This window comes from Felis catus, chromosome D1 (assembly GCF_018350175.1).
Source record: "Felis catus isolate Fca126 chromosome D1, F.catus_Fca126_mat1.0, whole genome shotgun sequence".
In the NCBI taxonomy this organism is placed as follows: domain Eukaryota; kingdom Metazoa; phylum Chordata; class Mammalia; order Carnivora; family Felidae; genus Felis; species Felis catus.
The window spans coordinates 113,003,071-113,017,425 of NC_058377.1; the positions used below are offsets into that span (position 1 = coordinate 113,003,071).

Consider the following 14,355-nt stretch of genomic DNA (forward strand, 5'->3'; position numbering starts at 1 on the left):
AAACAGCATCGTGCTTCCCAGCCCTGACCGCAGAGCCGGTCCGGCTGGGCTGGGGTCCCAGCTGTGCCCCTTTCTCGCAGCACAGAGGGGTGACGCGTACGGCCTCAGAGGATGCGGACCCTTAAAGGAGTCATTACTAGGGACGGATTTAGAACAGCGCCTGGCACGGGATAGGTGCTGTGTGTCTGGGTTGAGACTAGAGCTGCTGTCTTGCCTTCTGTTTTGTCTTTTTTCTTTTTTTTAAGCTTATTTTTGAGAGGTGGGGGAGGAGCAGAGAGAGGGAGAGAGAGTCCCCAAGCACACGGGGCTGGATCTCATAAACCACGCGGGACCCCATCTTACAAGCCATGGGGATCATGACCTGAGCCGAAATCAAGAGTCAGGTGCTTAACCGACTGAGCCCCTCAGGCGCCCCCTTTACTCTTTTTTTTTTTTTAATGAAAGTGTGGTTTTGGTTCATTTGTGAACATAGATGACATATTGGTTTTTTCCTTTAATTGCTTTAGAATTTGAGGTTTTTGGAGCCTTGATAGGAGTTCTGGACTGCTGATAGATTTTTGTAGTCTTGTGCCTTGGGACCACGTGTCCCAGCCAGGGGTTGGCCCCAGGGCACAGCCCACCTGTACTTCCTTTACTGCTGCCCCCGCCCCCCCACACCTGTTCCCCAGGCTTCCCTCAAAGACAACACCCTAAGACCACCCTCTGAGGAGACTGGAAGTAAAATGAAACTGGAAAGGGCTTTATATTAGGTGCCAGGGTTGTAGATGTGCTTGGTTTCCTGTTCCCGAAAGGTTTTTGTTCTGAAAGTTAGTCAGCAAAAGTGACCATCTTCCCAGACTTGAAAGAGACCCTCATTTAGAATATTCTTCCCATTTCAGATTGTCTTCCCTAAGGTGGTTCAGAACATGTGTTTGGTCCCCTATGATGACATTGGGTTTACGGCCTCTCCCTTGTGTTTTGAAGGTGCCCGCCCCTCCCAGGTTCCGGTGACTCTTCTGAGGACCCCTGGGGGCACTTGGCTCCTCTCAGAGGCCTTGCCCTGCAGACTCGCAGCCTCTGGTGGCTCTGCGTGAGGTCCAACTTGCTGTTCCGTTTTTTATGTAGTGCAGTGCAAAGGGTCCTCGCGATAATCACGTAGGTAGCGTTGTTCTCGGCCTGCGCGTCTTCCGGGCCCTGGTCTGCATGCGCCCGTCCCGGCCTTTGGTCCTCAGAGCGACTCTGGGGTAGACGCTGCGCTTCTCTTCCTGGACCGACGAGAGTCCTGAAGCTCCGAGGAGTGAAGTGATTTGTCCGGGGTCACACAGCCAGAGGCAGAGCCAGGCTTCTGTGGTCTACCTCCGACCACAGTGGGGATCTTAACCACGATCCCGTGCTGCCTTTGATGATAATCTGTCCGATTCCATTCCGAATAACAGCGAGGGTCCTAATTCCAGAGCGTGTCGGGACAGATAAGATCAAGGCAACATGCTGCTGGGTTTCCCAAGGGAAAACGCAACGTGTGTATTCATAGATTGCAAGTATTAGCTCAGTTGTGAACTCACATTTCCCGGTATTTACTTTTTTAAAGTTGTAAGAGAGGTGCCCTTGGGGTAGAAACTAAGCCATTTCCGGTGTCCCGGCACCCGCTTACCTGGGCAGCAGACTGTGCTTGTAATCACCAGAAGGTCTGTGCAATGCCACGTGAGAGCATTATAGTTTCTGTTTCGGTGGAAAAGTGTCACCGATCGGTTGAAAAAGGTTTGCTTCAATGGATCCGTCACCTGCCATTTACCCCGCGAACGCACGTGGAGCGCCTGCCTTGCTCGGCACCGCGGGGCCCCGGAGCCCTGAATGCGAGCAACGGCGAGCCATCCGGCAGAGGGCTGGGTGACGGCAGTGAAGGGCGAGCCCCTTCTGCCGAGGCGGGTCAGCGCCAGGGTGGGCTGGAACCGAGGACGTCACAGCCTCTGCGGGACGTGGAACTGCCCCCCCCCCCCCCCCCCCCCCGGTCACTTCCCAGAGCATGTGCTGCCTGGTGGCCCAAGCACTGCCAGGTTGTTCAGAGCACGGGCTCTGTGACTCTCCAGGCTGCAGACCTCGGCGCGCCCTTCTCTGCCAGCCATCCCCTGGGCGAGACGGCGTGTGGGGACCCCAGGGGCGGCTCCACACGGAAGCAGTGGCAGCAGGCTGTGGGCTGGTAGGCCAGGAGAGCCTGGAGGTGGAGGATGGGAGGCCGGTGAGCCCCTGACACTCTGCTCCTGAGGACAATGGAGGCTGAGCCCAGAGGAAGGACGAGGAGTGAGTGTCCTGGCAGAGGGCACAGCTTTCCCGAAAGTTCCTGAGGCCAGTGGGCGGAGGAGGGCCGGGAGATAGGCCGCAGGGCCTTGGGCATGCCTTTGGAATTCAGGTCTTACCTTGAGGTTTGGGAAAGATCATCTGCCCCTTCCCCACGTGGAGGTGGGGCAGGAGGACAGTGGGGGCCGTGGCTGTACTGGCCTGAGAGGTAGGCAGGGCTGGGGGACAGGGCTGGCGCTGGGTGTGGGTGGTGTGGGGCTGAGAGCAGAGCACCCAGGCTTTAGCCCAGTAGGGGATGGTGGCCGTGCCCTGGGCTCTGGGACTGGGTGGTGGGGAGCACGGTGCACACGCCTCTCTGCTCCCCGACATTGGAATCACGTGGAGAAGGGATGCACTTGGGAAGCCTTGTCCAGGCCCCTTTCTGAGGGCTGCTTGGGCAGCTGAGCATCCCGGGGGGAGACGGAGTGGAGGGGACCCAGGAGGAGGGGCGCTGCAGGCAGGCAACCCGGGAGCCAGCAGAGGTTTGCAGAGAGGGTGTGATTTGTAGGGCAGTTGCCGGGGGGGGGGGGGGGGGGGGGGGGGCGTGTGTGGAGGAGGGGTGCTGACGCCTGAGCCCAGGCTCATCTTGGAAACGGAAACAGACCTGGTCTGGGAGCTTATGAGGAAGGCAGAGGGGTCCGCACTTCCGCAAGCTGTTGGAGGGGGGCGGGGGGGGGGGGTCTTCTATGCACACTGAGGTCTGCAGGCCCTGGGGCAGTGGGCTGCCAGCCCAGCCCACCCCCCCAGGTTCTGATTCTGCGGGCAGGTACCCTTCCCACAGCTCGTGGGGAGGAGCTGGGCCACACCTGAGCGGAGGAGGAGGAAGGTGAGGCAGGTTTAAATCCGATAGCAGGAGCTGGGGAGAGGGGGAGAGGCAGGGAGAGGGAGAGGCGGAGAAGGGGCGAGGCCGCGTCAGGAGCGCAGCTCATTCCCTGTGGTGTTTGCTTTACTACCTGTGCCGAGGGATTACCTGGTTTTCTCGTTTGTGTGGTCTCAGGAAACGTCTTAGGAAGACTTCGGCCTTCTAAATTGGAAAAGGCGGATGAGAGATCAGTCTAAACCGCGTGGCCACATAGTGACGTTGTCAAACAGTAGGGGTCCCTCCCTCGGCGTGTTTCTGGGCGGAACCACAACCTGACCTGGTGGCGGGCGTCCCCTCCACACGGTCACCGCCGTGAGGTCCGTCACCGCAGGTGCGCCTCCAGCCCGGGAGCCTTCTCGTCTGATCTCAGCATCGAGGCCGATAGCCAGACCGCCAGACTGATAGCCGCTCTGGCCCTCGTCCGTGGCCGCTTCAAAGCTGACCTGTGTTTTGCTTGTTTCCTCAAGACAAACTCGGATGCAGCCGCCACAGTTACCGCGGTGCCTGTGCGCCCCTGCGGCCCGGAAGCCCCGCATCCCGCTGTGCTGCCCCGGTCCCCCAAGGTCCTTGCCCCGTGACGGCCACGCCGCTCCGGAGGGTAGACTTGAAGCGCGCGTGTAGCGTCTGGGGAAGCTCCTTCGGGAGCCGTCGTAATAGCCACTCGGGGGCGACGGTGACGGCAGTGGCCGCAGACCGACTGGGGGCTGGCTGTGTGCCAGGCTGCGTTTCGAACATTTACAAGTGTGATTTCACTAACACTCAGCAGCTTTACAAGGCGGGTGCCGTTCCACGCCTCTCGAGCCTGGCCCGGCCCCCGCCCGCCGCACGAGTTCGAGAGCTCCCGGACTCCCTGGCCCAGGCGCTTTACGGCCAGCCCAGCGGATAGGACACTTGACCCGTTTTTCTCATGTTAAGAACAGTTTGTGCTTATTGGAGGAAACGTGGAGAAACCCGCCGATCAGGGTTCCCTGCCTCGGTGTTTGGCGGGAACCCGGGTGATCTTTGGGGGGAGGGTGGCTGTGGCAGTGGGGCCACTCCCCGAGAACCCGCGGGCCGGGTCCTCAGAGCCAGCTGCCCAGGTGGAGGAGGGAGAGCAGGGGTGTCCTCAGTGGGGGGGGCACCCTCTGTGTCTCTTTGCTTTGGCAACTCCGGGAGCTGACGCGGAAGTGCTCGTGCTCCTCGTGGGTCTGGAGTGAGCGGAAGCCGCGCCCCCTGTAGGTGTGCTCCTCTGGGAGCGAGCCCTTCAGGGTTACAAGCAGCCTTAGGCTCTGCCCATGGGAATGTGCTGGGGGGCGGGGGCTGCGTCCCGGGAGAGGCCTGCCAGGCCCTGAAACAGCGGCGACCCCCCCCCCCCCCCGGCCCGTCGCAGGGAGTGCTGCAGTGTGAGCGCGTGTCCCGCCGCTGGCTCCCCATTCGCTCAGCACCTGTGTTGAGTATCTAGAATGTCCCAGGCTCCGTTCTAGATGCTGAGGGTATGTGCGGAGTGATTAAAGGGGGGTGTGGGGCAGACGGAAAGAAAGGAGTGGCGGGTTACAAGTAAGCGTGAGGAGAGAAAGCAGAAACGAGGTCAGGGCTCCGGTCGGCGGGCAGTCATTTGGAGCGACATCCAGGGAGAGCCGACGGAAAGATGACAGCCAGCCAGCAGGGCCCCGAGGAACGGTGGAGCCTGGTCACGTCTGGGGGAGCATTCCAGGCTCTTGTGGAGTGAGCAGGGCCTCATGGGGCTGGACAGGGTGTGCGGGGTGGGGGCAGGAGCTGAAGTCAGAGGCCCGAGGGACCCGTGCGAGGTGGGGGTGGTTGGGAGGAGGGGGGTGGGGGATGTGATGTGATCTTGCACTTCTCAGCAGGCCACGCTGGCCACTGTGTTGGGCGACGCCAGGCCGCCCGTGGGGGAGCCTGCGGCACGGAGATTCGGGTACGGACTGGGCTGGGCCCCCACGTGGGAGCCACGGGGGGAAGGACTGCATTTCAGGTACATTTGCAGGTGGAGTCCCAGACTGCCCTGTGGCTCGGCTGTGGGCGTTCCTGAGTGTGACTGGCAAGGGGGCAGGACTCCAGTTGAGAGGGAGGGGTGGCCCCTTGTGGCCGCGTGGAGTGGGTGGCCATTCCGTCGGGTCGGCAGAGCCGAGCCCTCCTGGGGGTGCGCTGGGGAAGGAAGCAGGTGGGCTTTCGGGGAAGCCTGCGTTTTAAGCACAGCGTTCGTTTGAGAGCTCGAGGAGGACTTCTCGCCTCGTGGTCCTCCCCTTTCCTGTGGGTGGAGAACTCGGGGTTCAGGACATCCGTGAGAAGTGGGCCTTGTGAGGTGCTCCAGCAGCTGGGAAGCGGTGCGGGCCTCCCTCCTTCTGTGGGTCCATCCCACCCCCTCCTCGCTGCCTGCTGATGGCTGGACCTACACGACGGTCCTCCCGTGGCGGAAGCAAGTGGGGCCAGGCATTGGGCCAGGCGGGTAAGCGGGGATGGGAGAGACGAGGGTCAGAGAGGTGGGAGCGTGGCCGTGTAGGGGAGCGTCACCTCCCTGCCTGCAGCTGTCCGTGCTGTGGGTCCCGCACAGTGACCCAGTGACCTTGTAGTGTCGGGCAGCTGGCCCGGAACGACAGCCATGCCAAGAGGGAGAGGGGTGGGCGCATACTTTCCCGCTCCCGCCGAGAGGGTGTCTGTGGAAGCAAATGAGCCCTGGTCCTTTTTCCACGGTTCCCTCAGAAAATAAGGTAAAACATCTGGGGTGATCAGGGCTCAGACGCAGCTCAGACCTATGGGCGGGGGTACCGGGCTCCTTCCTGTGGCCAGAGGGCCTGTAGCTTAGTGCCACCGGCCTGCCCCTGCCTCCCTGTTTTGGGGCGGGGCTGGGTCTGTGCCCCTCCTGCTCAGGCTTGGGGCCGCTCCTGACCCTGAGCCCCCCACGCCAGGGATAGACACAGCTGGACGTTAGTTAGGGTGGTAAGGACAGGTTTTGCCCCGTGACTGATACCGGGAGAAGTGACAGGTGACAGAGCCCTGGGGACGAAGAAGGGGGCGGGAGGGTGAGCAGAAGTCAGTATTGTGGAGGAGGCGAAGAATCCCCAAGGGTCGTGAGTGTCACAGGCCGCTGTGGCCAGCTGCGTCTGCTGGCTGGTGGTGACTGAAGTCCGGGATCTGTCCTCCCACAGAGACTGGAGGCGGGGCCCGTCCTTCCTGACGACGCCGTTTGAGAGGAGTGGCCTTCAGGTGGTTGCGGGTCACTTCTGGGTTGTAGGAGGCAAACCCCGGATGCTGCTTCTTTCAGGAATCGCTCCAAGGGAGGGCAGACGGAGCCTGCCGTCGGGTTTGGCATTTCGGGGGGCTGCGGTCCTCCCAGAAACGAGGCCTCCAGCTGCCGGAGACCATGCCGGTGCGGGGGCGCAGCCCAGGCTTTCTGCGTCCTGGCCCGCTCGGTGCCCACCGAGCCCGGGTGTGCTCAGCCCCCCGCCGCGCCCGGATAGCAGGTGCGCCGCAGAGAAGGGGCTGTGTGTGCGTTCAGTCGTCTTTTCTTTAGTTGAGGTAAAATTCACCATTGAAATCGCATCGAAAGAGCACAGTTCCGTGGCCTTTAGTGCATTTACAGTGCCACGCAAGCAGCACCCTTACCCATTTCCGGAACATTCCCATCCCCGCAAGTGGGAACCCCACCAGTCACCCCCAAGTGCCCCTCGCCAGCCCCGGGAAACCGCTGTCTGCTTCTGCCGTTCCATGGCCGGGAAAGGGTTGACGGGCAGGAGCCTCGTGTCTTTCCGGACTCGCGCCCCAGGCCCCCCGTCCCCCCGACTGATTCCCTGTGCCTCTGTCTTTGCAGCTCCCGCCTACAGGTCCATCCTGAGCATTAGTGACGAGGCAGCCAGGGTGCAGGCCCTGAACGAGCACCTCAGCACGCGTAGCTATGTCCAGGGGTACTCACTGTCCCAGGCAGACGTGGACGTGTTCAGGCAGCTCTCGGCCCCTCCCGCCGACACGCGCCTCTTCCACGTGGCTCGCTGGTTCAGGCACATGGAAGCGATCCTGGGTGGCGCCTGCGGCAGAGGCGAGCCCCGTGGGCGCCAAGCAAGTGAGTAGCAGAGTCCCCAGCCGTGAGAACGCCTTCCGTCGGGGGCCGCCTGCGAGGTCGGGGCCCCAGAGATGTGCGGCGCAGGTCGGCCGCAGGGCTGGCTCCCGGCACCTCACGCAAGCACGCGGCCTGGCGGGCGCCCCGGCGCCCCGAGTGGGGGTTAGGACGCGCTGCGCTGAGGCGGCGGCCCTGGCCGACCGGGACCCCCGCGGTCGCCGTGGCGGCCCGTGGTCACGGCGCGGAGCCGCCACGAGAGCGAGCTCCCTGGGCCGGAGGTGGGGGGGGGGTGCTCGGGCTGCAGCCTGACCTCTAAAGCCAGCTCCCTGCTCGGCTCACGTTTGACGTGCTGCTGCTGCTTTATTCTTTGCGTGCCTGGCGGGCTGTGTGTGTGCAGCGGATTCGGAACGGCCGAATCCTGAAACGACACCAGTTGGCGTGGGGCCGTTTGAAAAGCAGAAAAAAGTCGTATCTCAGCCTTGAGCTAAAGTCCGCCACCTGGCTTTAGCTCCAGCCTGTGAGCGCCGGTGCATCCGTGACCGTGTGATGCTGGTTGTTTAGGGATACTTCTGGAAAGTTCTTGGGGCTCGGGCCCTGTGTGGTTTCTCGTCTGCGATGAACCCCAGGGTGCTCTGCCCCATAATCGCCCGATGCCCTCGAGCCGCTTGGCCACCACCCCCTGTGGCTTGGGGCACTCCTGCTGCTTTGTGGGAGGGATGGGCCGCATGCTGTCCCTGGTGGCCCTGCCAGGCCGGACAGCCTCCCGGGGGCTTTTCCAGGTCTTCAGGTGAAGCATTTGGAGCGTCGCCCTGTCCTGGTCTGTGCTGGGTCCCCTGCGGCGGGGGGCGGCGGTGGGGGCATCGTCCGTCCTAGAGAATGGCGTGATGTGGGGTCCTCGACGATCCTGCAGCAAACGCCCCGTCCCCAGCATAGGGTGGGTGCTTCGTGTGTACCTCGTCTCCCCCCTGTGCGTCTGGCACGGTGCCCCGGGTGAGGTCAGTGGCATCCGCTGTGTCCCCTCCGATTCTCAGGTGTCGGGTTGTCCCCTGGGTCCCAGCTCCCAAGACACAGCGTGCCAGAGTGGCGGTCAGGCAGGGTCTGAGGCCCCCAGCCTTGGCAGTGGCCTGGCTCGCGCTCCATCGAGGACCCTGTTGAAAGAAAGGTGCGGACGCGTGTCACCACGGACATCGTGACGTAAAGATGGGCGCCTGCCCCTGCAAACAGCTTTCAATCCACACAGAGGAAGGCGGCTCGAGACAGAGTGTCACCCTGAGCATTGACGAGGCTGCTCTAGGCCGGCTCAGGGGTGGTGGGGACAGGCACCCTGGATGGCACCCATAGCGTTTCCTGCCTCTGCCCCTTCCGAGTTCCGTCGTGTGAGCACGGCTGGTCCTAGAACCCTTGGAGGCCGTGTCCTCTCCCACGCCCCTGGGGGGGGGGATGTAGCTGAGCACTGCGGCCCCCCTTGCTGCCACCAGAATTGAGCACTGCTCCGTCCCTGAGGGCTCTGGAGCCCTGTCCTGGGTGTGTGGTTCCTCTCCAGTCCCTTGATCCCCGGCCCCCATCCACATTCCCTCCAAGTCCGTTCTGCCAGCGACAGTGACCTGGCTTGTCACTCCTCCTGCCACTAGCCCCGTTCTGTCCCAGTGACTCTCAAGGGCCGTCCGTGTCCCGCCCCGGGGCTGTGGGCCTCAACCCCCCCAGTACCCTCGCGGGCACGGAGGCTGGGCACGGGAGGCCCGACCTCTGTTCCTTCTACCTCCTCCTGGCCCCGTCAGCCTCCTCTCCTGGGCTCCGGCACAGGGGTACCGCTCCGCTCGGGGCCTCACCTGCTGTGTCCCCGAGTCTGGAGGGCTCCGCACCCAGCGTGGGACCTTGCCCCTCCTCCCAGTTCCCCCGGACAGGACCCTCAGGGCGGGCTGGGCGCTGAGGAAGGCCCCATGGCTTTGGGAGCATCACAGTGCAGCTCGGCACCCATGCACCCGTGCCTGTGCCCCGGGGAAGGGGAATGAGCCCAGTGCGGGGGGCCTGGCAGGCCCTGCTGGGGTGCTCTGGAGACCTCCCTCGAGCCTTCTTCAGTGCGTCTCGTAGTGGAGTGTGGTTCTGTCGGGTCCGAGTTTGTCCGCACAGCAGCCCCGCGCCCAGGACAGGGCCTGGAGGGGACTGGGTGTGTGTTGGATGAACGAACGCGTGTTCGTTCGGACGGAAGCCACATGAGAAGTTAATGCCCAGGGGGGCCCCTGCTGTGGCCGAGAGCTGTGTGAAGCACAGGGGGACACGGCTTGGCGTGGTCAGGTTGTGGAGCGCCGTGGAGGTGGGCCGCTGGTGCTAAGTGGGCCGGGTTGTTGCAGGGGGAATGCTGGTGGAGAATTTTCCATATTAAATCAAGGGCCCTTGTGTGACGTCTTCCAATTTTCCCCTTACACAAGTTCCCATTTGTAAAATGCCGGATTTCCTTGACCCCGCCACCCCGTGTGACAGAAGTGGCCAGTCTCCGTGGACTCCACCTTCGGCTGTGTCCTCAGATGGTTCGTGGTCTCGGAAGTGCCTCCGGTGCTGCGAACCCCGAGGCCTCCTGCTTAGCGGTGCAAGCACTGCTGGGTCCCTGGGTCACATCGGTGTGTGTGACGGCTCTGGCCGGTGTCCCCATTCACCCCGGATGGCAGTGTTGACTCTGTTTCAGGAGCTAGGGGGTCCGAGTGAGGGAGGAGATTAATGGCATCAGACGCAGCAGGTTGAGTGTCCTTGAGTCACGGACTGAGAGTTTCCTTCAAGGGTGTTTGCTGCATTTAAAATGAACCTGTGAGACACGTACCTGACCTTAACATAAGCCTCGCTGTTTCATCAAGGGTGTGGGCCTCCCCACGCACGAGAATGCGTGGCCACCTCAGTTTGCTGGCAGTTACCCAGAACAAGGAACTCCCGTGGGGTCCTGTCTCCTTCCTCCCGGCTGCCGGCTTCCCTCCCCCCCTGCACGCGTGCACACACACAGGCAGCCGCCTTCTTCCTCCTCTCTCCTCTGCCTGTCGGTTAAGTCAGCCTCCGTGTAGCCGATGCGACACGTTGGGCAAATGGCCGTGCCCAGGACTGACTTCTCCATGGGGCCCATCCTGTGCAACGTGGGCAAGGCACCAGGCTGGCCCTGTGGGCGAGGGCCGGGGCGCACAGCTGGCTCGTAGTGCAGGGTGCCAGGTGCCCGCGACAGAGCCGCACCCCTTCGGGCTCTCAGGGCGCAGGCTGCGTAAGTGCTGCCTCTTGTCCGGCCGGAAGCCCGGGCCTGGGACACGTGGAGCAGTGGGGGCAGCCCCCGAGACCGTGCTGAGGAGGGGACGGGTCGTGGAGGGCAGCGAGGGGACAGAGCCGCCCCGCGCTGCTTCCAGAGCCGGTCAGGCACCAGCGTGGAGCTCCCAGCCGCACGAGTTTGCTTCAGGGTCGAGTCAGGGGACACCTTGCCTGTGGTGGGGAGCGGGCCCCAGAATTGAGGGGGAGCCGGCCACTCGTTTGCCCCCGTCTGACAGAGACGGGGCTGGGGCTGGAGGCCGTCCTCTCTGAGTTTCTGCCCCGGCCGGTCCTGTGCTGCCCCGGGAAGTGGCCCATGTCCCTCAAACCCGGGGGGAGGGCAGGGCACCCCCAGTTACATGCTGCATTAGAGCCCAGCAGCGCGGGGCCCGAGCCCCCTCCTGACCCGCGAGCGGCGGCCGCCGCTGCCGCGCACGTACGTGAACGGGGGGCACGGGTGCGAGGCCCGGCGGGAGCTGGCGGGTGTGAGCACGCCTCGGGGGCCTCCCCAGGCCGTGTTTCCGCTCGTAGCGCAGAATGCGAGCCACGTGGAGAAGGCGCCACGTTGGACTCGGGCGATGCCGGCAGATCCGCTCCTTCGGCCCCCCGGGCGGTTCATGGAGAGCAACACGGTGTTTGCGTTGGAACAGCCAGGTGGTGGCTGCGGTGTGACGTGCGCGTCCGTGACTCTGCACGCTTTCTGCCTTCGCAGGTAAAGGTCGGCGGGGGCAGCCTCAGTGGTCTCCTCCAGCCGGGTCTCCGCCGTGCAAGCTCCGCCTTTACAACAGCCTCACCCGGAACAAGGTCAGGAGGGGCCCCGCGGGAGGGGTGCGGGGAGGGCCGGCCCCGGGAGCCCACGTGCCCTCGTGGAGCCCACGACCGGTGCTGCTGCGTCGGGCTCTGCAGTCAGCGCATACGGGCTCTGACACCGGGCAACTCCTCGCCCCGCGTTCTCCGTGCGGCCCGAGGACAGCTGTCCTCGAGGGGAGGGCCGCCTGCTGGCCCTGCGGCGCCCTGACCACTCCCCCGGCCGCCCAGGGGCGTAGACGCCCGCGGTCACTCGGAGCCACGCCGAGTGCCGGCCTGCCTTCAGAGGGGACACGTGGCGGCGGCAGGCACCCCAGCGCCAGCCAAGCCGACGGGCAGAGCGGCGGGCCCGCTGGGCGTTGCCGGGCGCCGACCGGGTTTCGAGAAGGCGGGATCGGATCCCAGTCGAGTGGGGTTTGCTTGGTTGCGGCCACGGCGGGTTAGAATTTTGTCCGTGAGCGCGCTGGCACGCGGGGACACGGGGTCTCGGGGGTTCCAGCCGGAGTAACGGAGCTCTCCCGTCCCTGACGTCTATGGCCTTTGCCAGTGAGACAGACTTGTCCTTGCTGAATTTGGCGTAAACAAACCCCAGCGTCCTCTCTGACGCTGGCCGGGGTGACCCTGCGCGGTGCCTCTTACACATCGACGACGGTCGTCCCTTCGTGTTTTACCAAAGGACGTGTTTATACCTCAAAACGGGAAGAAGGTGACGTGGTACTGCTGCGGGCCTACCGTCTACGACGCATCTCACATGGGGCACGCCAGGTGGGACCCTCTGTGGGCGTCCGGCACGGGCAGGGGGGTGGCCGGGCGGGACCCGCTGCGGCCGTCTGGAGGTGTGGGCCCTGTGGGAGCATCTCTGCCCTTCAGAGATCTCTGCTCTGCTACAGGGACCCGAGATTCGAGAGGAAAATCAACCCCGAGCCTTTCTTATTTCTAAGATAAAATTTTCATTCTGTAAGTAACCCACATCCGTGATAGGAAAGTTGGGGGATGCGGACAGGTGACGGGAATCCTGCCCGGCAGCCGTGTGGCGGGCGTCCTGGCCGCGTGTAGACATCTGGTCCCGCGGCTCTGGCGGCAGGCTGGGGCCCCCACGGCGGTCACGGGCCCTGAGCAGGGTGGTGGTGCCATGGGAGCCTTCCCCTGTGGCTGCTCTCGTGGCCGTGGCCCTGGGGGGCGGGGGTGCGTGGCGGTCCGCGGGAAAGGTCTGTCCGCATGCTCTAGGTCCTACATTTCCTTCGACATCCTGAGGAGAGTGCTGCGGGACTACTTCGGGTTCGACGTGTTCTACTGCATGAACATCACGGACATCGACGACAAGGTGGGGCTCCCACCAGGCCGTTTTTGGAACAGCGGGGGTGGGAAGGAGGAAGTGACGTCGGTGAGTAGAACATGGTGGGCCTTGGCCCCGTACACATCCAGTTAGCGTCACGGTTTGTACGAATGACGTCCGTCTTCAGATGTGAAGATGCTGCGAGAACCTGAACGACCGGGGACCCAGCTGATAAGATGTCAGCCCGAGGTACTTCGTGGCAACGAGACTTCGGGTGGCACGCGGCTTTGCGTGCAGCGATGGGGCGGCGGGGGGAGGGCAGCCAATTTCCTGAAGATCAGAAAGGTCACGGGAGGAGGGCGGTGTTCCCCGGCCGCCTGGCGGGGCTCAGAGTCTGCCGGCTTGCAGGGACAAGGGCGCACTTTGGACGTGACCCTGGTCTCCCTTTCATCTCTCCAGATCATCAAGAGGGCCCGGCAGAACTACTTGTTTGAGCAGTACAGGGGGAAGCAGCCGCAGGCGGCCCAGCTCCTGGAGGATGTTCATGCCGCCCTGAAGGTGGGCCCCCGTCTGTCTGTTCCTTGACTCTTGACCGTCCCTGGCGTGGGGCCTTAGTTGTCCGCAAGTAAAGCTAGCGCCATCCGGGCACCGGAGCTCTGGGTCACGTGGTCCCCTGGCCTGTGGGAAAAGTCGCCAGGAAAGACACACTTGGACGGGGCGTGGAGTAGGGGGCTGTGCCTGCCGCTCACGGGAGAATGTCAGAGTTTGTCACGGTGGCAGTAAAGTATGCTTGCCCGTACAATGTCCCTAACACTCCTGTGTCTTCTGTGTTGAGATCACAGCCGCATCTGATGATTCTGAGTGTGCGACACGGAAGCCGTCCCAGCCCCTTACGTTGGGGGCACTAGAAATTTTCAGAATTATTGGCAGAAATTCTTTCCAATTTAATATTTTGAGTAACAGTATCACAAAGTATGGTGCTAACAGGGTAAGGCTAGAATAAGTAGTTTTCTTCTCTTTAAGAGTGATTAGTATTTTAGTGACCACAGCAGTGATCAGCGCTTACGTGCATCATCTCTAGAAGAGAAAGTGGGAATGAAATCAGAGCTTAGTGGTCTTAGGCTGACACGGGGCGGGCCCGCCAGGACTTCGCGCCTTTGCGAGGCTCAGTAGTCCCCAGGTGACACCTGAGTGACCCCGAGCACAGGCGTTTTAACATCAGAGAAACAGGCCGGCGGGGGGGGGGGGGGGTGCGAGGAGCAGGGTGCCAGGCCGGGCCTGTCCACTGCCAGACTTGCGCCTCCTTCGGGGAAGCTAGGACCACGCCCTGGGGACACTTGCAGAGCAGGGGGAGGGACCGTCCTCTCCGGTGAGGCAGCCTCTGACGGCCCTGCCCTCTCCTGTGCTTGCAGCCGTTTTCAGTCAAGTTAAATGAGACCACGGACCCGGACAGAAAGCAAATGCTGGAGCGCACCCAGCGTGCGGTGGGGCTGGCCGCAGAGCCCCTGGAGAGAGCCGTGCGGGGCGGCCTCCCGGCAGAGGAGGCCGCCCGCTGCGCAGAGGTGAGGTCTCCAGCGTGACCCGCACACCCTGCCCCGAGGTGGCTCGCTGCTCCCGGGTTCCAGCCTGTGCCTCTGCGTGCGGCACCTGGGCCCGGCCACCCTGGGGCCGAGCAGGCCTCCCCTCGCCCCACGCCAGCGTCCTCACGGGGTGGGGGGGGGGCGGGGGCGGCGCATCGGAGCATGTGCGGAGATCGTTCCAGCG

At 63.4% G+C, this 14,355-nt stretch overlaps 1 protein-coding gene across 1 annotated transcript in view; it reads left to right on the forward strand.

Moving 5' to 3' along the window:
• CARS1 (cysteinyl-tRNA synthetase 1) overlaps positions 1-14,355 on the forward strand; it is a 45,501-nt gene that overhangs the window by 1,229 nt on the left and 29,917 nt on the right. The window contains 6 exon segments of the mRNA XM_011287089.3: positions 6,984-7,232; positions 11,221-11,312; positions 11,992-12,080; positions 12,543-12,639; positions 13,051-13,149; positions 14,004-14,153. Coding sequence (XP_011285391.1) covers positions 6,984-7,232; positions 11,221-11,312; positions 11,992-12,080; positions 12,543-12,639; positions 13,051-13,149; positions 14,004-14,153 — 776 coding nt within the window.